General features: G+C 38.9%; 1 protein-coding gene across 5 annotated transcripts in view; it reads right to left on the bottom strand.

Annotated features, from left to right (window-relative positions):
- Positions 1-22,170, bottom strand: part of LOC117913451 (mediator of RNA polymerase II transcription subunit 23) — a 125,008-nt gene that overhangs the window by 37,946 nt on the left and 64,892 nt on the right. For 3 of the 5 annotated variants that reach the window (XM_034828437.1, XM_034828445.1, XM_034828460.1), the window contains 4 exons: positions 20,440-20,523; positions 9,698-9,792; positions 9,210-9,372; positions 8,877-9,122 (listed from right to left, as the gene is read on the bottom strand). In XM_034828437.1, coding sequence (XP_034684328.1) covers positions 8,877-9,122; positions 9,210-9,372; positions 9,698-9,792; positions 20,440-20,523 — 588 coding nt within the window. The remainder of the gene's footprint in view (positions 1-8,876; positions 9,123-9,209; positions 9,373-9,697; positions 9,793-20,439; positions 20,524-22,170) is intronic. The other 2 variants (XM_034828452.1, XM_034828467.1) reach the window with 1 other exon arrangement.

Genomic DNA, 22,170 nt, shown 5'->3' with positions numbered 1-22,170 from the left:
GACTTTTTCTTTGCATTCACATATTACGGCTCTGGCCCATTTTCCAGCTGATAATGGAACTCCACTCCTAAGTCCATCCTTTGCAACCACCTCTGCGTATGACCGACCACCTCTATATATGCTTTTACTCATCTGAGTATTGCCAAACGTCTTCTTCAACTCTTCTCCGACTTGATCAGAATCTTGGACTGAAAGAATCGCCCTCCTAAGGACTTCCCATCCATTACCTTTAACACCCTCGGAATGACAAGAAGTAGAGGTTTCCTTCTTGTAGCAATCTCGATGATTTTCATGAATCGTCCTCTATTGTTGAAGCAAATCTCCATCAAGTGAATCTTATTCTCGCCCCTGAACTTTCGTGTAAATCCCCTGGTATCCTCCAACTCCACAACTTTCTTCAAATGCTCCGTTAACCAATCTAACTCCTCCTTTCCAAATCCTACTGATACAACAAAACCACGGCTCCTTTCTGTTACTGATACCCAAGTTCCACCATTCGATCCTTCAAACTTTACCTGAAAAGACTTTTTTTTCCACTTCAAACTTTTCAACTTTGCACTTCATCATGCCTCAGTTCATCCCGTACTGTTACTCCCTCTGTTCTCTCAGCAACCAGCTGAATTCAAGAACAGTTAGACACATTCATGTTGAAGAATAACTATCAGAGGAGCAATTTTGACAGTTCTGTTTACTTTAAGGGCCTTACTGATGGTTATTTCATTGATCTACTATTGTATTAGATCACATGCTCATAGCATGTAAAGACAGTGAAGCAATACAAAGATAAATATTATTAGAATTTTATTATCATTGGTAGCTAATCATGATTGGATGTTGCGACAATTTGATGTCAAAAATGCACTCTTACTCGGTGATTTAGAGGAAGAGATGTATATGGATGCTCCACCGGGGTTTAATAAAAAGTTTACAACTAACCAAGTCTGCAAATTCAAGAAGGCATTGTATAGACTTAACCAATCTCCCAGAGCTTGGTTTGGAAGGTTCACTAAAGCCATGATAGAGATGGAATTTCAGCAGAGTCAAGGAGATTACACTCTCTTTATCAAACACTTTTCTTCTGGCAAAGTCACTACTCTGATAGTTTATGTTAATGATATCATTGTTACAGGTAATGATTTGGGGGAGATAAAACAACTTAAACAACAATTGGCCAAGGAGTTCGAGATAAAAGACTTCTAAAAGTTAAAAGTATTTTCTAGGAATTGAAGTTGCTCATTCAAGAAATGGCATTTTTGTGTCACAACAGAAGTACACTCTTAATCTCCTTAAAGAAGCAGGGATGTTAGGATGCAAGCCAAGTGAGATGCTAATCGAACAGAATCATAGGGTGGGTGATTCACCTGAATCAACAGTGGTAAACAGAGGATGGCATCAACATTTAATTAGGAAATTAATCTACTTGTTACACACACACGACCAAATATAACATATGTTGTAAGTGTAGTGAGTCAATTCATGCACTCTCCCAAGGAAACACATCTAGAAGTAGTATATAGAGTTATCCACTATTTGAAGCCTACACTAGGAAAAGGAATTATGTTTAAGAAGAATGACTAACTAAACTTGGAAATTTATACGGATGTATATTACGCAAGATCAATGATAGATCGAAGGTCAACTATTGTACCTTTTTAGGTGGAAATCTAGTTACTAGGAAAAGTAAGAAGCAAACAGTTGTTACTAGATTGAGTGCAAAGACAAAGTTTAAAGCAATGGCACAAGGAATTTGTGAGCTACTCTAGTTAAAAATCATTCTTGATGATCTTGGAATAAGATGAGAAGGAACAATAAAGTTATATTGTGATAACAAGCCAACCATCAACATTGCTCACAATCCAGTTCAGCAACAAACATTTCATAAAAGAGAAACTGGATAGTGGGTTGATTTGCACTCTATATGTTTCACTAGGAGGGCAACTTTTTGACATCCTAACTAAGGGACTAGCTAATGACTCATTTCAAGCAATCACTAACAAGCTGGGAATGGAAAATATCTATTCTCCAAGGGGAGTATTAAAAAATCAGAATGAGTTGTAGCTGTGTTAGAAAGTCAAATGAGTTGTAGCTACAGAATCAAAATGACCTGTACATTTTTTGTATTTAATTTAGGCTAGATTCTAACATAATGATTTTTTTTTTTTTCCTTTACTGTAAATCTAAGCAATCCAATCCCTTAATTTTAGGAGTGGTACAGTTAGAGAATCATAATTCTTTCCTTGTTAGTGTAGAGAAGTCTTGTATAAATATCTTGTACTGATTCATTAAAGAAATAAGATGAAATATTCTTCTTCCTCATTATGTGGGATGGGTGGATTGGTAGACAAGGAAATCAGGAGGCAGACTTGAGGCTCATTTGGCCCAACAATGATCACTAACATTTTTTTCTCTTTTGTATGTGCATGTGATAAAATTTTGATGGATATTATCACTTTGTTTCTAAGATGGCCTAAAACAGCATTAGAAAAGACATTTTGGTCTATTTGCCTTCTATGCTGCAACCTTTTGGTTTTTATGCTAGAAGGAAAAAATTATGCGTCTACAACAAAAAGAGAAATCTGAGCCTTCTTCAGGCATCTTTACATGCCTCTTTGTTCCAACATAACTGTAGATATACAACAATAACAAATTATAGAGCAATGGAAGCACAAAGATGGGTGGAATGTATTCACTAGGTTGTTGATGTGTAGGTTAGAATTCGATCTCAACCAACCAAAAATTAAACAAGTCCAACCAGCAAAATAGACAACAATAACAGCATAAAGAAATGGAAGCACAAAAGCAGATGATAACAAGTTGTAAAGCAATGGAAGCACAAAGGCAGATGGAATGTAGCAAATGGATAGATCACCTTTTTTTACACTATCTAACGACTATGGGGTTATGGAAAACGCTATTCAGACTATTCAGATTGGATTAGGTTCCTCCTAGAACCCTGAAGACATGTTAACCATTTCTTTTGATGGTTTGGGGAGTACTAACAGAGGCGAAGTTTTTCTATGGCAAATCACTTGTCTTACTTTGATTTGGATAGTATGGCAAGAAAGAAATGCACATATCTTTGAGGACAAGTGAAGGAATTCATAGATGATATGGGATCTAATCTATTTCTATTCATCTTTTTGGGCTTCTACCACTAGAACTTTGAAGGGCATTCCTCTTAACATTATTGAAGTTGATTGGATTTCAATACACAGATCGTAAGGGTTGTTTTGATGTATTTTGGACCATACTTCTTTTTTTTTGTTTTTGATAAGGTTGTGTAACTTAGGAAAGGATTTCTCATCCTTCTCTGGTGATCTCTTATTGTTTCCAATAAAAAAAAATCTCTTATTGTTGAAATTTGGCATTCAAAGTTAGGGTTTTAATTTAGGAAAGTATTTTAGGAATAAAAAAGGAGAGATCATTTAGGATATTTCCTTAGGATTCAGTTTCCTAATTTTTAGGAGAGAATCAAGCTAGATAGATATTTTTTTATTCAGTCATTTGTGTATATATATGTGTATGGTGTGTACCGAATAGATCAATAAAAGGAGTTCAAAAATTCTTCATGGTATCAGAGCCAGTTTTCTGAAACCCTAATTCCTTCTGGCCACCTCTTATTCAGGCCATCATTCATTCCAGCAAAACCTCTCTGGCCATCTCTCAATCCGACCATCTCTCTCTCTAGCCATCACTCATTCCGGCCAAGTCTCTCTGGCCATCTCTCAATCCGACCATCTCTTTCTCTGGCCATCTCTCATTCCGGCCATCAATCCCTGTTCTCAGGCCGGTATCTCTGGTTTTCTCCTCTTCCCTATTTCCAGCAACCATATTCGGTTGTCTTCCTCATCTCCATGACAAAATACGGAATGGCATCATCACAAGTATCCAGCGTCACGGCACCAGAATCAGGGGGCAATTCTGAAATTCCAAACCTTGGTGGCAGTGATTCCTCTCCTATTCTCATCACAAGACACAAATTAAATGGCCATAACTATTTACAGTGGTCACAATCTGTGTTACTGTTCATTTACGGTAAAGGAAAGGATGAGTACCTCACTGGAAAAGCAGCCATGCCAGAAACTACAGAACCGGGTTTCAGGAAGTGGAAGATTGAAAACAGCATGATCATGTCATGGCTTATCAATTCCATGAACAATGACATAGGTGAAAATTTCTTGTTGTTTGGGACTGCAAAGGACATATAGGATGCATTCAAAGAAACTTACTCAAGTTCTGAAAATACTTCAGAACTTTTTCAGGTTGAATCAACCCTACATGACTTCCGCCAAGGAGTGCAGTCAGTTACTTAGTATTACAACACACTCACAAGGTATTGGCAGCAACTTGACTTATTTGAGACTCACTCATGGAAATGTTCGGATGATGCAGCAACATACAAGCAGATTGTGGAACAAAAGAGACTGTTCAAGTTTTTCCTAGGACTAAACAGGGAATTGGATGATGTTAGAGGTCGAATCATGGGCATTAAACCCCTGCCAAGTCTCAGGGAGGCTTTTTCAAAGGTTAGGCGTGAAGAAAGTAGAAAGAAAGTGATGATGGGATCCAAAGTGCAACCTGCCCCAACATTGGATGCCTCTGCCCTTGCTACTCGATCATTTAATAGTAGTGGTGGAGATCGTTAGAAACGGGATAGGCCTTGGTGTGATTACTGTAAGAAACTAGGCCATTATAAGGAGACTTGCTGGAAGCTTCATGGCAAATCGGCTAATTGGAAACGAAAGCCACGGTTTGACAGAGATGGCAGAGCACACGTGGCTACCAACTCTGAGAGCACATCTGTTCCTGAGCCGAGTCCATTCAACAAAGAGCAGATGGAGATGTTACAGAAACTATTAAGCCAAGTTGGCAGTGGCAGTACTACCGGGACAGCCTTCACTGCTAATCGAGGAGGAATGAAGTCGTGGATAGTGGACATAGGTGTTTCTGATCACATGACAGGAGATGCTGTCATTCTTCAAAATTACAAGCCAAGTAATGGTCATTCATTCGTCCATATTGCTGATGGTTCAAAGTCAAAAATTGTCGGGACAGGTTCCATAAAACTTACTAAAGAATTGTATCTTGACTCTGTCCTCCATGTTCCAAACTTGGATTGTAATCTTTTGCCCATTAGCAAATTGGCCCGTGATCTCCAATGTGTTACTAAATTTTATCCAAACTCGTGTGTTTTTCAGGACTTGAAATCAGGGAAGATGATTGGCAGTGCTGAACTGTGTTCCGGGCTCTACCTCCTCCCATGTGGCCGATTCTCAAACCAAGTCTCTCAAGCAAGTTGCGTACAGTCTCAAAATCTGTTAGAGTCTTTCAATTCTGTGTCAAATTCTAAGGTCAATAAAGATAGTGAGATTATAATGTTACACTATCACCTTGGTCATCCTAGCTTTGTTTACCTTGCAAAATTGTTTCCCAAATTATTTATCAATAAAAATCCAGCATCTTATCACTGTGAAATTTGTCAGTTTGCAAAGCATACTCGAACAGTATATCCTCAAATCCCATGCAAACCTTCGACTGGTTTTCTCTTTAGTACATTAGTGATGTGTGGGTCCCTCACGGATAAAAAATATTTCTGGCAGCTCGATGGTTTGTGACATTCGTTGATGATCATACACGGGTAACATGGGTTTTCCTTATGAAAGAAAAGTCAGAGGTCGGGCGCATTTTCAAACCTTCAATCTTATGGTTCAAAATCAATTCAATTCCTAAAATTCAGGTCCTCAAGTCAGATAATGCAAAGGAATACTTTACTAGTAGCCTCAGTACCTATCTTCAAAATCACGGCATTATCCACATAAGTTCTTTGCGTTGACACCCCACAACAAAATGGGGTGGCTGAACACAAGAATAGACATCTCTTGGAGGTTGCCCGGTGCCTTATGTTTTCCTCTAATGTTCCAAACTATTTCTGGGGGGGAAGTCATTCTCACAGCTACCTATTTGATTAACCGTATGCCATCCAGAGTGCTTACCTTTCAATCCCCACGTCAACTTCTCTTAAAAAAAATTCCCTCACACCCGTGCAGCCTCTTCTGATTTACCACTCAAAGTATTTGGTTGCACGGCATTCGTTCATGTGTATCCTCAAAATCGTAGCAAATTTGCTCCTCGAGCCAATAAGTGCATTTTCCTAGGGTATTCTCCAACCCAAAAAGGGTACAAATGCTATTCTCCAACTAACAAAAGATTTTACACCACCATGGACGTCTATTTCTTTGAACATGTCTTCTTCTATCCCAAATCTCATGTTCAGGGGGAGAGCATGAATGAACATCAAGTTTGGGAGTCTCTTCTTGAGGCTGTACCTTTTTCTCACTCAGAGTCACCAAATCCTTCCCAATCCGCGCCCACTGAGTTGTCCACACTCATGCCGTCATCAGTCCAGCCAGCCCAGCCCACAAATTTTCCTTCTCCCGTGACCATCCAGTCTCCCACGCCTATTCAACCTATAGCCCCACAACTTGCTAATGAGAACTTACAAGTATACATCAGGAGGAGGAAAAAACAGGAATTAGAGCACGAATCACAGCTAACATGTGGCCAATATATTGACTCCATTTCAAGTCTACCTGAAGAGAACATAGGTGAGGATAGGGCTGGAGAGGTGTCAATTCCCAGCATTGATGATTCTACTTTGCCGATTGCATTGAGGAAGGGTGTTAGGAGATGTACAGATCATCCAATTGGGAATTATGTTACGTATGAAGGGCTATCACCATCTTTATAGAGCATTTGCTACTTCTCTTGATGATACTCAGTTCCAACACAATACAAGAGGCATTCAAAATTTCAGAATGGAAAAAGGCAGTACAAGATGAGATTGATGCACTTGAGAAGAATGGGACATGGACTATCACAGATTTGTCGGTTGAGAAGAGGCCCGTGGGGTGCAAGTGGATTTTCACCATAAAATACAAAGCAGATGGATCAGTCGAGAGATTCAAGGCTCGTTTGATAGCTAGAGGGTTTACACAATCCTATGGGATAGACTATCAGGAGACTTTTACTCATGTTGTAAAATTGAACACTATCAGGATTCTTCTCTCATTGGCTGTTAATCAAGATTGGTGCTTGCAACAACTGGACATAAAAAATGTGTTTCTAAATAGTGACCTAGAAAAGGAAGTCTACATGGAAATACCACCTGGTTTCGAAGAAAGTATGGCAAAGAATCAGGTTTGCAAACTCCAAAAATCCTTGTACGACCTTAAACAATCTCCCCGAGCCTGGTTTGATAGATTCACAAAGGCAGTCTTGAAGTTGGGCTACAAACAAGGTCAGACTAATCATACTCTATTTGTCAAGAAGTCTCATGCCGAGAAAATGACCATATTGATAGTCTATGTCAAAGATATTATTCTATCTGGGAATGATATGGAGGAATTACAAAATTTGAAGAAGTATTTGTCAGAAGAGTTTGAAGTTAAAGACCTTGGAAATTTGAAATATTTCCTCGGTATGGAAGTGGCTAGATCAAGGAAGGGAATTGTAGTCTCTCAAAGAAAATACATACTCGACCTTCTTAAGGAGACCGGTATGCTTGGATGCAAACCAATTGATACTCCTATGGATAGTCAGAAGAAACTTAGTATCGAGAAAGAGAGTACATCGGTAGACAAGGGGAGATATCAGCAACTCGTCGGGCACTTGATTTATCTCTCACACACTCGGCCAGATATTGGCTTTGCAGTGAGTGTTGTAAGTCAATTCATGCACAGCCCCACTGAGGAACACATGGAAGCAGTCTACAGGATTCTTAGATATTTAAAAATGACACCAGGAAAAGGTTTATTCTTCAGAAAGACAGAGAATCGTGACACTGAAGTATACTCAAATGCGGATTGGGTAGGAAACATCATTGATAGGCAGTCCACTTCTGGATACTGTTCTTTTGTCTGGGGAAATCTTGTTACCTGGATGAGTAAGAAGCAATCAGTTGTAGCCAGAAGTAGTGCAGAAGATGAGTACAGAGCTCTAGCACAGGAAATCTGTGAAGGGATTTGGATAAAAAGGGTTCTTAGTGAACTGGGACAAACGAGTTCATCTCCGATTCTGATGATATGTGATAATCAGGCAGCTATAAGCATAGCAAAGAATCCCGTGCATCATGACAAGACCAAGCACGTTGAGATTGACAGACACTACATCACAAAGAAGGTGACTAGTGAGACGGTTAAATTGAACTACGTTCCTACCAAGCACCAAACCGCAGACATCTTCACCAAAGCTTTACCTAGGCCTAACTTCGAAGACTTAACTTGCAAGCTAGGATTATATGATATATATTCTCCAGCTTGAGAGGGAGTATTGAAATTCGGCATTCAAAGTTAGGGTTTTAATTTAGTAAAGTATTTTATGAATAAAAAAAGAGAGATTATTTAGGATATTTCCTTAAGATTCAGTTTCCTAATTTTTAGGAGAGAATCAAGCTAGATAGATATTTTCTTATTCAGTCATTTGTGTATATATATGTGTATGGTATGTACCGAATAGATCAATAAAAGGAGTTCAGAAATTCTTCACTTATTTTTATTATGTTTTTGTTTTTGATTAAAAAAAAGAAAAAGAAAATAGTCAAATCTCAATCAACCAAAAATTTTAGAATTCCAATGAGCAAAACAACTATATATACATGTGTGTGTGTGTGTGTGTGTGTGTGTGTGAGAGAGAGAGAGAGAGAGAGAGAGAGAGAGAGAGAGAGAGAGTGAGTGACAGATTGATAAAGAGATGGATAGATAGATAGATAGATAGATAGAGAGCAATGGAAGTATGAAGGCAGTGCAGCAGCTACAACAATAATAACGATAACAAGGTAGTAGACCCATCATTTTAGAAAATGGAGTACAATGACTAACCTGCTGCCATGCTTGAATTGCCAGGCTCTTCTTATCTATCCGTCCAATCATGGCTTCACGGAGCAGGGAAGGGAAATAACGTAAAGTTTTTTCTGACCACGTATGTTGACTAGTTGCCATTATTTGTTCCAACATAGTTTGTAGATAAGGCAGGTGATCAGCTTCAGCAATTCCACGTGTCTTAATGATGATGGCAAGAGTAATTATTGTTATACGATTCAAAGTTTCTGTAAATTCAGTTGGACCCTAAAAAGGTAAAGACAGAGACATTAACTTTTTAGTCCAATATAGCAACAGAACAAAAAGCTGCAGCTTGGAGACGATAATATCTACCTTCCCTTCCTTTTTCACTTGAAAAGGGTCTCTCAATGACAAAATTAGATTCATGCACAAGTTTTCTGCCAACCTAAATGCACGATGATCTCCACGTTTCCCTTTAAGTGCAGAAACTATTTTTGTAACATCATACATTAAGGTTTTGCCTTTCCCTTGGTACCTAGAGATGAAGAGACTATGTCAACTTAAAAAATTACCTGGCCATATCATCAAATTATATATATATATATATATATATATATATATATATATATATATATATATATATATATATATATATATATATATATGTTCAAGAGAGATTAATTCCATCTGAAAAACCTATAGAGCCCAAGCAGCAAGAGGCAAAGTTCAGAAAATAAATATGATATATGCTTATACTAGGAATTCCCCATACTCTTATGGTTTTCAACATGCTCAGATTCAAACTAGTACTGACCAGGAATTAGAGCTATTTCACCCCAAAGACCAGATAGACAATTTACCTGTAGAGTGGAAGCAAGCGGTAGTTCAAAATCTCAAGCACCAAAAGAGTCGCCCCAGGCTTGCTTAATATTGCAGGATACCTCTGTGACAAGTGCTTCAGAAAGTTGCAACTTTAGTACAAGCTATCATAGTATTAATGAGCAAAAATTGCATCTTAATGTAAAAATAAATAAATAAATAAATAAAATAAAATAAAGAAAGGGCAGAAGAGTAAGAAATATGAACTTCATATGACTATCAGCCAACCATTCACACTGCATCTAATCCTGTTTTGCATGAATGGACAAAGCATATAGAGATCGATTGGCATTTTGTTCGTGAAAAAGTCCTACCCAAGAGATTTCTACTCCTTAAGTTTGCTCTTCAGATCGGCTAGCTGATGTCCTCACAAGAACTTTTTCTTAAACGGCCTTGCAGAATACTTTGTCCAAGCAGATCTATTGTCCATTAGTGTTTACCTTTTTAGTTTAGTTATTTATCCAATAGACAAAGTTATCAACCATTGAATTTCCCCATAAATACAAGGATTCACCAGCCAACTATGTTAAGTTGACAACATAGTTGACTGTTATTTTCTCATTCTCAGTTAATGTGTGCAGAGCTAAAGAGAAAATATGTTCTCTGTATTTTCCATAATAATTTCAGTTTACAATCCTATTAATTTGTGACACTTACTATAAAAGAATACTATGTACATAGGGAATTTAGCCTAAGGATTAGCCTAAAAAATAGGACCTACTATATTTAAAAACAAACATAAGATTTATAGGAGATAATTCCATAAGTCTCTCTTCATTTGTTGCACCAATCTTGCCTAATTTATTGCACCAAATCTGCTAACACTTCCTCTCAAGCTAGCTCAAAAATACCTTGCATTCCTAGCTTGCATGTAAGATAATCCAATCGCCATTTCAACAATCCCTTTGTAAGATCATTGAACAGCTGTTCTTCAGTAGGAATGTAAAGCATGCTAATCAGTTCATTTTCCAATTTCTCTTTAATGAAATGCTGATCAACCTTCACATGTTTGGTTATGTCATGTTAGATTGGATTATTAGGTATGTTGATAGCTTCTTTTTTGTCACACTAGAGCTTCATAGGCAATGAACTAGGAAATTTCAAGTCTTTCAATAGTTTTTTTAGCCAAATTAACTCACAAATTCCATGATTAGCAGCTTGAAACTCCATTTCAGCACTACTCACTGCTACCACCATTTATTGTTTTACTTCTCTAGGTAACTAGGTTACCTCTAACAAAAATGCAGTACCCTGATGTGGATCTTCTATTTGTTATACTACTTGCCCAGTTAGCATCCATGTAAGCTTCAATTTGCAAATGACAGTGATTCTCAAACAATAATCATCTCTATGGTGTCACTTTTAGATATTTGAGAATCCGTTGGACAATATCAGTGTTCTTCTCCTAGTGAGTGCATGGATTGACTAACTACGCTAACTACAAAAGCTATGTCTAGCCATGTATGTGAACGACAAATTACCCTTTCAATTAGCCTTTGTTACTGCTCTTGATTTCCCATTCTTTCAATTCTTGCCGCTTATAGTTCCACAATTAGTTCCATTAGAGTCTCCACTAGTTTGCAAGTAAACTAGTTTCTAATAGTAGCTCAAGCGCATATCTCCTTTGTGTGACAAATATTCCTTTCTTGGATTTTCAAATCCCATTCCTAAGTACTTTAAAGCCCCGAGATCTTTAATTTCAAATTCTGGATTGAGAAATGGCTTCAATTTATTCAACTCATTCACATTATCTCCGGTTAAGACTTCTTGCTTTTCAGGTCGTGTTGGAAGTATAGCCATGGTTGTTGTTTATGTGTCATTAAATTTGTGAGATGAGATGAGAGGGGGAAAGTGTTGGGTTGCGATTGAGTCGAAGTGGTTTGAAGTTTCAGTAGAGGAAGTCCAAGGGAAGTTAAAAGGTACCATTGTGGAGAGGAGTAGAGGTCTCTCTTGGATCCGGTTTGGAGATTTAAGTTTAAGAAACCTTTTGGAAGGATTTGAAGAATGTTGCAGAGAGGAGCATAAAGGAAGGTAGGTAAAAGCCTAGGAGGAAGAGGGGAGAAAGTTCAGGTTGGAAAGGCATGTAAACGGGGCAGGGAGATTCGTCTTATGTTCTATCGTTGATTTGGAGGCAAAAAGATTTTGCTTAGTTTTCCTTGAAGAAAAGGGATTGCTAGGGGGTTCGGCCATTCTCGTTGAGAAACTACGGGCTTTGGGGGTAGTTACTCAAGCTGAAGCAAAGACTGAAGCAGAGGCTTCCCGAGCTGATTCACAGACGAAAGCGGTGACAAAAGAAGGCAAGGCCGAAAAGAGCCTTGGAAAATTGGTGGAGGGTGAGAAGAAGGCATTCGTGGGTGTTGCTAGGGAGAAGCCAGCTGGAAGGATAGGAGATGCGTTGTGGTTACAGTTTGGAGGTAGAGAGTTGAGGGGTAGGAAGGACGTGTTGGGTCGTTGCTTAGTCAGTAGGAGGGGTAATGGGTCTGTGGTGGAGTCGAAAGATCGCCTCGTTTAGGAAATGGGGGAAGCGTTTTTGGAATCTTAAGGCAGGCATGAAAGTTATGAAGCTGGGAGGAGCTTTCTTTCTGCTGGAGTTTGAAGATGAGGAGAAGGCAAAGAGAGGGATGCATCGCTACAAGGATAAATTGTTGCATTTGGAGAGATGGAGTGAGGCGGGATGTTTGCGCTTAGGAAGTTTAGCAAAAGAAGTGTGGGTGAGGGTGATGGGTGTCCTGCTTCACTGTTGGAGTGGAAAGGTGTTTAAAAAAATTGGTGACTGTTGTGGAGGTTTCGTTGAGGTAAATGAAGAAACGAAAAAGTTTTCTCAGCTCCAATGGGCCAGAATTTTGGTGAAGGCGGAGAAAATAGATTTTCCGAGGACGTTGCATTTAGTGGTGAAATCTTATTGTTATGCAGTCCAATGGTGGTGGGAGGTGTCGTCGTGGGTTTCTGCGGTGGTGCCAATGAATAAATTGAAAAGGAGAGAGGGAGGAAAGGTTAGGGAAGAGAAGGAAGTGGGTTCACGCGCGGAGAGCAACAGTGGTATGGGGAAGGATATTTGGTGTGCAGCAAAGGTTGATGGGGCAGGTTCAGTCAGAACAAATAGGGGTGAAGAGAAAGGTGATGGAGATGGGACTGCAAAAATCGTTGATGGATTTTCAAGCTTTGGGAAGGGGACTGGAGAGAAGGGGGATGGAAGGGTGGGCTTAAGAGAGAACGGGGGGGTCAACTGCACTTAATGGATGCAGGCCCATTTGTTTGGATGCTCGGGTCCAAGGGAATGTAGGCTTGTTATGTGAAGGCCCTACAAACCTTTTAAGTTCTAAGTTGGGTTGTGCTTTAAGAGAAGATGAAAGGTGCGGGCCCAAGTTGTTTTGGGAGGCGGGGCAGTCCAGTAAAGGAGCGGAGCGGGTTTCGGACCCAGATCAGGTTTTCTTGGACAAGCCTTTAAAAAAATGTAGGGCATCGGATTTTCGAATGTTATCTAAGGGGTGGTTTGCAAAAGAAGATTTGGTTGGCGAAAAAGGTTCTGAAGAGGTAGAAGGGAATTTAGGCAGTTTTTCTCCGGCAAATGAGTGCCTTATGGAAGAAGCTTCCAAGTACTCCTTCTTTTCGCCTCCTTTTGTTTGCCTTTGGGGAGGACGAGACTCTTCTTCTTCTCCTTTCTCTAGGATGGAGGGGGCTTTGATCGAGGTAGAGGAAGGTCATGATGCTTATGTCATTTTGAAAGAAAATGAAAGGGAGCTGTCTGTAAATCCTCTGAGGGTGATGTTGGCGAAAGAAAGGGATTTTGAGAAGGGCGATGGCGAATCTGTCCCTATTAGGAAGGGAAGGGATGAGAGGGTTGAGGAAAAGGGAGGGGATGTGGAGTCGTGGAGGTACAATTGCCTGGCAAAATTTTGTCATTGTTTGGGAATACCCACTGAGGGATTTGAAGGAGAGATTCTAAAGCTTCTTAATAGAATGAAGGAAAGAAGAGAACGATTTGAGAGGGCAAATGGAAAAAAAGAGGAAAAGACAAAAATCCTCTAGATTTGACCGAGAGCTAAAGAAACTTGAATGTTCGGTAAATTACAGTGGGTCAGGAGGAGATCAGAGTCATCCGGAGTGTGTTAGATTAGGCTTCGAATCCTTTCGTGGAATGTAAGGGGGGCAAATGATAGAGATAAGAGAAAATTGATAAAAGATGTTATTAAAACTCAGAAGGTGGATTTAGTGTACCTCCAGGAAACAAAAATTCAGGAGATGACTAGTGGGATTGTGAGAAGTATCGGGGTAGGAAGATGTTTGGAGTGGGGGGCTGTGAATTCAAGGAAGGGGGAGGGGGGTGGTTTCTGGGATAATAGGGTGTTACAGATGGTGGAGATGGAGATGAGCAAATTTTCAGTCTCCTATTGCTTCAAGAACTATGAGGACGGTTTTTGCTGGATTTTCACAAGAGTGTATGGACCCACTATGATGTTGGATAGAGAAGATTTTTTAGTAAGTTGGAGGCCATTAGAGGATTGTGGGATGAGCCTTGGTGCATAGCAGGAGATTTTAACATGATAAGATTCCCCTCTGAGCATAGTAGAGAAGGTTGTCTGTCCTCGACAATGAGAAGATTCTCAGAGGTGGTTGAGGACTTAGAACTAAGGGACTTGCCTCTTCAGGAGGGGTTGTTCACTTGGAGTGGAGGATTTAATAATCAGTTGAAGTAGAGAATTGACCGGTTTCTCATTTCTAAAGATTGGGAAGTTCACTTTCAAGGGGCCATTCAAGTTGTTCTGGCTAGGTTGGTTTCTGATCATTCTCTGATTCTTCTTGATGGGGGAGAGATGAGGAGAGGGCCCGTGCCTTTTAGATTTGAAAATATGTGGCTGAAGGAGGAGGGCTTTAAAGAGGTGTTGAGGAAGTGATGGGAGGGGATTCAGGTTAGCGGGTCAGCCAACTTCATTTTGGCTGAAAAGTTGAAGGCTTTGAAACCGATTATGAGAAGCTAGAATAAAGAGATATTTGGTAAGGTTGAAATTAAGAACAAAGTGCTTGTTCACTGTCTATGGAATAAGAAGAAGCTAGGAAGTAAGCAAGAAAGACTTATAAAAAGTGGGTCATTTTAGAAGAAGCATCGTGGAGGCAGAAGTCTAGAGAAATTTGGTTGAATAAGGGGGATAGAAATACAAGGTTTTTTCATCAGATGGCTAATGCTCATAGAAGAAGGAATCAGCTGACTAGAGTAAAAGTTAGTGGGAGGTGACTCATTGAGGAAAGTGAAATTAAAGAGAAAGTGAGCAGAGTTTTCCAAGGTCTGTTGGCAAATCTCGGTGGTTGGAAGCCCAATATAGATGGTTTGATTTTTGAGAGGCTGGGAGAGCTGGATGTGGAAGGGTTGGAGAAGTATTTCTTGGAGGAGGAGGTATTTGGTGCGCTATCAGGCTTTTGCGAGGAGAAAGCACTAGGCCTGGACGGTTTCTCAATGGCATTCTAGCAGTATTCTTGGGATTTTGTAAAGGTGGAGGTGATGATCTTCTTCAAACAGTTCCATGAGTCTGGGAGCTTTGTAAGAAGTCTGAATGCAACCTTTCTAGTGTTGATTCCTAGGAAAGGGGAGGTTGAGGACTTGAAGGATTTTAGGTCAATTAGCTTGGTGGGAGGGTTGTACAAGTGGTTAACCAAGGTGCTAGCTAATAGGCTGAAGGGGGTGTTAGCTAAGGTGATCTCAATGTCTCAAAATGCATTTGTGGAGGGGCGACAGATTATGGATGCAGTGTTGATAGCTAATGAAGCAATAAACTCGATTGTGAAAACCAATAGAGGGGGGATTCTCTGCAAATTGGACATTGAGAAAGCCTATAATCATGTGGACTGGTCTTTTCTTTTAGCGGTGTTAGAGAAGATGAGGTTTGGGGAAAAGTGGCATAGATGGATAAAGTGGTGTCTATCCACTGCTAGTTTCTCTGTTTTGGTGAATGGAACCCCTTCTGGATTTTTTCAAAGCTCAAGGGGTTTAAGACAAGGAGACCCCTTTCGCCTTACTTGTTTGTTATTATGATGGAGGCTTTCAGCTGTCTGTTGAAGAGAGCAGTTGCTGGAGGTTTTTTATCGCCTTGCTCAGATCGGGGAAGAAGAGGTGAAGGGGTCCAGGTCTCTCATTTGCTGTTTGCTGACGATACATTGATTTTTTATGTGGCGAAGGTGGAGCAGTTGACATATTTGTGTTGGTTGTTAATGTGGTTTGAGACAATTTCAGGGTTAAAAGTGAATCTGGAAAAAAGTGAGTTGATACTGGTTAGTAGAGTTGAAAATGTAGAAGAGTTGGTTGAAGAGTTCGGTTATAAGGTGGGAAGATTGCCCTCCACTTACTTAGGAATGTCGTTGGGTGCTTCTTTTAAATCTACTACCGCTTGGGATGGAATAGAAGAAAGACTCCACAAGAGCTTGGCTATGTGGAAACGTCAATACATTTCCAAGGGGGATGAGGATTACCTTAATTCGAAGTACTTTGTCTAATCTGCCGATCTATTTCATGTCTATTTTCCAGCTGTCTAGGGTGGTTAAAATGAGATTAGAGCATATTCAAAGGGACTTTTTGTGGGGTGGTGGGGCCCTTGAGCAAAAACTGCACTTAGTAAGGTGGCCGATTGTTTGTTTAGAAAAAATAAAAGAAGGGTTGGGGGTTAAGGGTCTTGGGACTTTCAATAGGGCTCTCCTTGGCAAGTGGGTTTGGCGCTTTGCAATTGAAAGAAAGGCCCTTTGGAACCAAGTGATTAGAAAGAAATATGGGGAGGAAAAAGGAGGGTGGAGCTCTTATGAGGCTAGGGAGGCCCATGGAGCTGGGTTGTGGAAAGCAATAAGCAAAGTGGGACACCTAGTGACCCCTTCGTTTGACTTTGTGGTAGGTGATGGAAAGAATATGAGGTTTTGGAAAGACAAGTGGTGTGGAACCACCCCTTTGTGCAAGGCTTTCCCTTGTTTATTTGCTCTAGCAACTTCCAAAGAGGCTTGGGTAAATGAAGTTTGGACAGCTGCGGGGGAAATGAGGGGAAGTTGGAGCCCTTGTTTCACTAGACCTTTCAATGATTGGGAGATAGAAGAGATGAGTGTGGATGAGGAGGATAGGGTGAGGTGGATGGAATCAAAGGATGGGGTGTTTTCGATAAAGTCTTTGTATAGGGTCTTGCAGCCGGTTTCTCTTGTTTCTTTCCCTTCGAAGGTTATATGGAATTCTTGTGTGCAGCCCAAATTAAGTTTCTTCGTTTGGGAGGCTTTGTGGGGAAGAGTTCTAACCTTGGACCGTTTGCAAAAAAGGGGTTGGGTTTTGGCTAATAGATGCTTTATGTGCCAAATGTTTGAGGAATCGATTGATCACCTTTTTCTTCATTGTGAGAAAACAAAAGAAGTGTGGATGTTGCTCCATTCTTTTTTTGGAGTGTCTTGGGTGTTTCCTGTTTTGGTAAAGGAAACCCTTCTAAGGTGGAGGGGCTCTTTTGTGGGTAAAAAGAGGAAGGCGGTGTGGCAAGTGGGACCGTTATACTTGTTTTGAGTCATTTAGAAAGCAATGAATAAAATTGCTTTTGAAGATAGTTTGTTGTCCATCCAAAGGCTGAAAGCTTCTTTTGTGTATTTATTTTGGTCGAAAACCAAATTGTGGATAAAAGGTAGTCCTTCGACCTTAATAGATTTTATAGATTGGGTGGGTTCGCAATGAGGGAGAAGGTTTTTTGTTTTTCCTTGTTGTTTTGGGTCCAATTGTAAGTGGGTAAGTGTCTCCATATTGTAATTCTATGGGTCGCTATTTTAGCGCCTCTTCGTAATACAATTCTTTTGTTTATTGAACAAAAAAAATTATCTCTAGTTAAGATAATGTCATCTACATCCATGATAAGAATGGTCATCTTTCCATTACTCGAATGTTTGAGAAATAACGTATGATCAAACTGATTTTGGAGATATCCTTAGCCTTCAACTGCTCTTGTAAATCGATCAAACCATGCTCTAGGTGATTGTTTCAACCCATAGAGTGATTGCTTCAATCTACAAAACTTTTCTGGCTTCATAAACTCTTTCAAACCCTAGTAGCAAGTCCATAAGAACTTCCTCCTCCAACTCACCATTACCTAGGAATAGAAACATTAGAGAGATAATGGAAAAAGCTTTATATGTAGGTGATCGCCTATGACAAGACATATTTCGCAATAGGATGCATTGTGCAAGAACGAGCACCTTTCCTAAGTGCAATGGGAATATCAAGATGAAAGGAAATTCTCACTACCAGACTCAAGAATCAAAGTAGGATTAGGGACTGAGTTACTTGGTCATTTGACTTGCCTTTACCTCAAGAAGTTTATTAGCATGGGTTGATGCTGTTTATCATGATGATTCTCCCTTCTAGAGTAAACATGAAGTTCACTTTCAAGTTTTCTTGGTAGTGTTTTGCCTCCTATTAATGATTTTCCATAGTCTATAATATTCAGACTAATGGGATTAGGATCAGACCAAGAGAAACTCGGTGAAGAAGTGGTTGGTAAAGGTAAAGAAGCCAACACTTCGGTCTTCTTTCCCATTATTCTGCCCCTAAACGATACTTTTGGTGAAGTATGATTGGTTTTCAATGAATATAACATCTATACAAACAAAATAATTTTCAGGGATAGGATATCCTAGTAATACACATTTTTTAGATAAAGTTTGAACGATTTTGTTTATGAATATGGACAAAAGCCACAAAACTGAAAACCTCAAAAGAGGTGGTGAGGTGAAGAGTTGAGTATGAGGATTTTGACTTTTAACAAATTATTTAAAGGAGTTTCAAACTTTAAGATCTGAGTTGGCATCCTATTAATCAAATATGAAGCTGTAAGAACAACTTCACCCCATAGATATTTAGGAACTCCCATGGTGAACATTATTGCCCTTGCAACCTCAAGAAGATGTCAGTTTTTCCTCTCAGCAATATTGTTTTGTTGTGGGGTATCAAAGCAAGTGGATTGACTAGTCATGTGATTGATGCACTTGAATCAATGATCCATGGTGTAGAGTTCTTTAAAGTAGTGAGGGTGCTTAGAGGATATCTTTTTTAGCAAGAGAACTGGTTGAAATAAGAGTTTGAGATTGAGTTTGATGCAGCAACTTGTAGAGATGCTGCAACTGCCCTTTGCTAAAGGGAGATGTCATAGGTCCAAAAATTCGCATCTCCATCGCAGCTTGCATTCCTCACCTTGTTTTGTCTCCAAATCGGCCACCCATCTAGTTTGCAAGTTTGCCATGTAATTTCCAACAATAGCTCTTGTATGTCAAGGCTTATTGTAGAAATCACATGAGATGTTGCCTTGTCTTCAACCTTTTGCTGTAGTTTCTGATTCGTTACAACAGTTGTAGTTTCTATAGTCATGGTGTTCAAGGCAGAGTTCTCAATTGAATTGAGACACCAACTGGATTCTTTTCATCATCACTATCTTCTTGCTCTCTTCACTTCTAACCTCTGAGAATACTTCTCTAGTAGAAGGTTTGCTCCCTGCCTAAAATACAACCTCCTAGCTCATCCAAATCTACATTGAGTCCCACTAGAAATTCAAACCCGCGATCCTTCTCTAACATCTTCTTGAATAAGGTACTATCCATGGCACATGCCTTTTAAACTCATAAAAGAAATCAAGTTCTCGCCATCACACCCTTTGAGGGTGTTATAATATGTTGTAACACTTCGATCGCATAGTTTAATCTCACGAATCTTTGTCTTGATTTCGTAGATTTGTGCTGAATTTCCAAAATTGGAATATGTCTCACCTACTACCTCCCATATTTCTTCTGCAATGGTGAGAAACATGTATGTTTGACCAATTTTTGGTTCCATAGAGTTCACAAGCCAGAACATGATCATTGAGTTTTCAGCATCCCAAATAGAATAGGTTGGATCATCTCTTCTTGGAGCCTTTGTTGCACCAATCAGATAACCAATCTTTCCCTTTCCTCTAACAAACAACTTCACGAACTAAGACCATCTTAAGAAGTTTTGTCCGTTCAATCTATAAGTGGTAATTTACAAAGTTGGATAGTCTCCTATACTTAACAATAGAATCTGTGAATTCTAGGTGGAACTTTGCTTCAATGAGTCACCCAAGAACTCCTCATCAGAAATTCCAGACATGGTGATTACATATAATTAATCTTCCAAAAAACAATTGAAAAACAATAGAAGGATAGCCTTCCACAGATTTGGCAAACAACTAGAACAAAAAAAAAAATATTACTAATTTAAAGAACCAGAAAAGAAAAACAAGATTTTAATGTCCTACTCATCTATTGCTTTCTTAAAGAGTTCCATTTTCCAAACTTGACTTGTGATCAATCATCTTAGAGTAACATGATCATAGCAAAAGACTATTTGAGGCTAATGTTCACTCCATGGTGAATATCCATATGATACTTGTTTTGGTTTCCAATGAAGCAGGTGTCCATGTACAACTATTTGCAAATGTCAATAAGATGAACTTAATGATAAACTCAAATGGATCCTACTTAGATAATCTTCTTTTGACTTGGGAGAAACTCCTAATTCCCTCTCTATTCATTTATCAACACAAAGGCATAAAAACACAATAATTCATGAGAACAAAAAAACTATATAAGAAATATTTCTAGGAGACAAAGGAAATTACACTGAAGTGTGAATGAAATTAAAAGCACAGTAATTCATGAGAAAAAAAAAACTATAGAAGAAATAGTTCTAGAAGGAAAAGAGAATTACACTGAAGTGTGAACGAAATAAAGAGTGCGGTGCAATTAGCAGCAATCGAGTATATGTTTCAACCAATGCAATGCTAGGCACAACCTGTGGCAAGATGTTAAAATTAAGCATCAAAATACATTTTGTTAGATTCATAAAACTCTTGTGGACCCACAATAGCAATGATGAAAGTTGTTCATCCCTTTTGCATTTATTCATCCATAAGGAAATTATTATAGAAATAATATCTAGATTCTATTTCATTGGAGTCAGCTGACTAGAGAGTATTGTTCAAAAAAGCACAGCTGTCAGAATGTAACCAGATTGATGAAACCAAAAGATGCCATAGTAATGCGCATTCCATATTAAAACTGATATTTTGAATTGATAAAGTATTTAGTAGACTTAAAATTTGGAAACTTAATGTTAAGCATGATGGATTAGTTTCAATTTGCAATAAACAGTCACTATGGTCCATATTGTAGTTGATTGTATGTTTTGGACACCAGAAAAATTAGCTTCAAAGAACATCAGGATGATCATGGGTGGGGGCTCTTTACAATAATCAAGTGGGCTTTTGTTTTTGTGTTCTGGGATTTTGTGAGGCGTACCAAGGGGAGTGTTGTGGTAAGAAGCCATGTAAGCATTTTATAGATGCTATCGACTGAGAGGAACATTAGGTTTTGAGGATAAGAGGAGACATTTGATTACTTGTTAAAAGGTGTAAGTGAAGAGAATAGAAAAGTTGGAGTCTATCCCTTAACCTAGTCTATATCAAAGTTGATGCAACTCAGTACCGATGCCTCATTGAAATTTGTGAACTACTTTGCTTGAAAATAATTCTTGGTGATCTAAGAGTAAAGTAGAAGGGGATTATGAAGCTATGCTACAATAATAAATCACCAACCAATATTGCTCACAACCTAGTTCAACATGATCATAGAAAACAGGTTGAAGTGGATCACACTTTATCAAAGAGAAACTAGATAGTAGACTAATTTGTACTCCTTAATGACGGGCAACTTATTGTTAACTTAACAAAGGCTCTACTGAGTCACTCATTTTAGAAGATAACTAGCAAGGTGGGAATGGATGACATCTACTCACTAGCTTAACAGGGGGTGTTGATTAATCTAATTGAAGAAACCGAGGAATTAACTCCTTAATTTTTGAGATTTGATTGAAAATACAAGGGAATTAATTCCTTGATTTTTGAGATTAGTTGTATAATTCCTTGATATCTAAGATTGAATAGTTATACAATTTCTTGATTTCTAAGGTTACCCTTGAAAAGGAATTCTTCTTTTCCAAAAGTGGTCACCTACATATAGAAGTCTATATAGATGCAAATTGGGTTGGCTCTCTTATGGATAAAAGATCAATGACAAAATACAGCACCTTAGGGAAGCAACACAGATGGTTGTGGCAAGATCCAATGTTGAAGCTGAATTTCAAGCTATGCCACAAGAAATATGTGAAGTTTTATGGATTAAAGGATTACTACCTGGGTGGGTTTAAATTGGAGCCTAAAACACTAACGAAGATTTATTGTGATAATGAAGTTGTAATCAATATTGCACATAATCCAATTCAACATGATCATACCAAACATGTTAAGATGGATAGACACTTTATGAAAGTAAAAAATTGAGAGAGGACAAATTTCCACACCTTTTATAACAACCAAACCACAGCTCACAGATATCTTCACAAAAGGAATCTCAACAATCCAATTATAATTTGTGGTTGGCA

The sequence above is a fragment of the Vitis riparia genome, chromosome 1 (assembly GCF_004353265.1).
Source record: "Vitis riparia cultivar Riparia Gloire de Montpellier isolate 1030 chromosome 1, EGFV_Vit.rip_1.0, whole genome shotgun sequence".
Classification (NCBI taxonomy): Eukaryota; Viridiplantae; Streptophyta; class Magnoliopsida; order Vitales; family Vitaceae; genus Vitis; species Vitis riparia.
The sequence above is the reverse complement of the archived record's forward strand: the minus strand, read 5'-3'. Positions and strand labels throughout refer to the sequence as shown.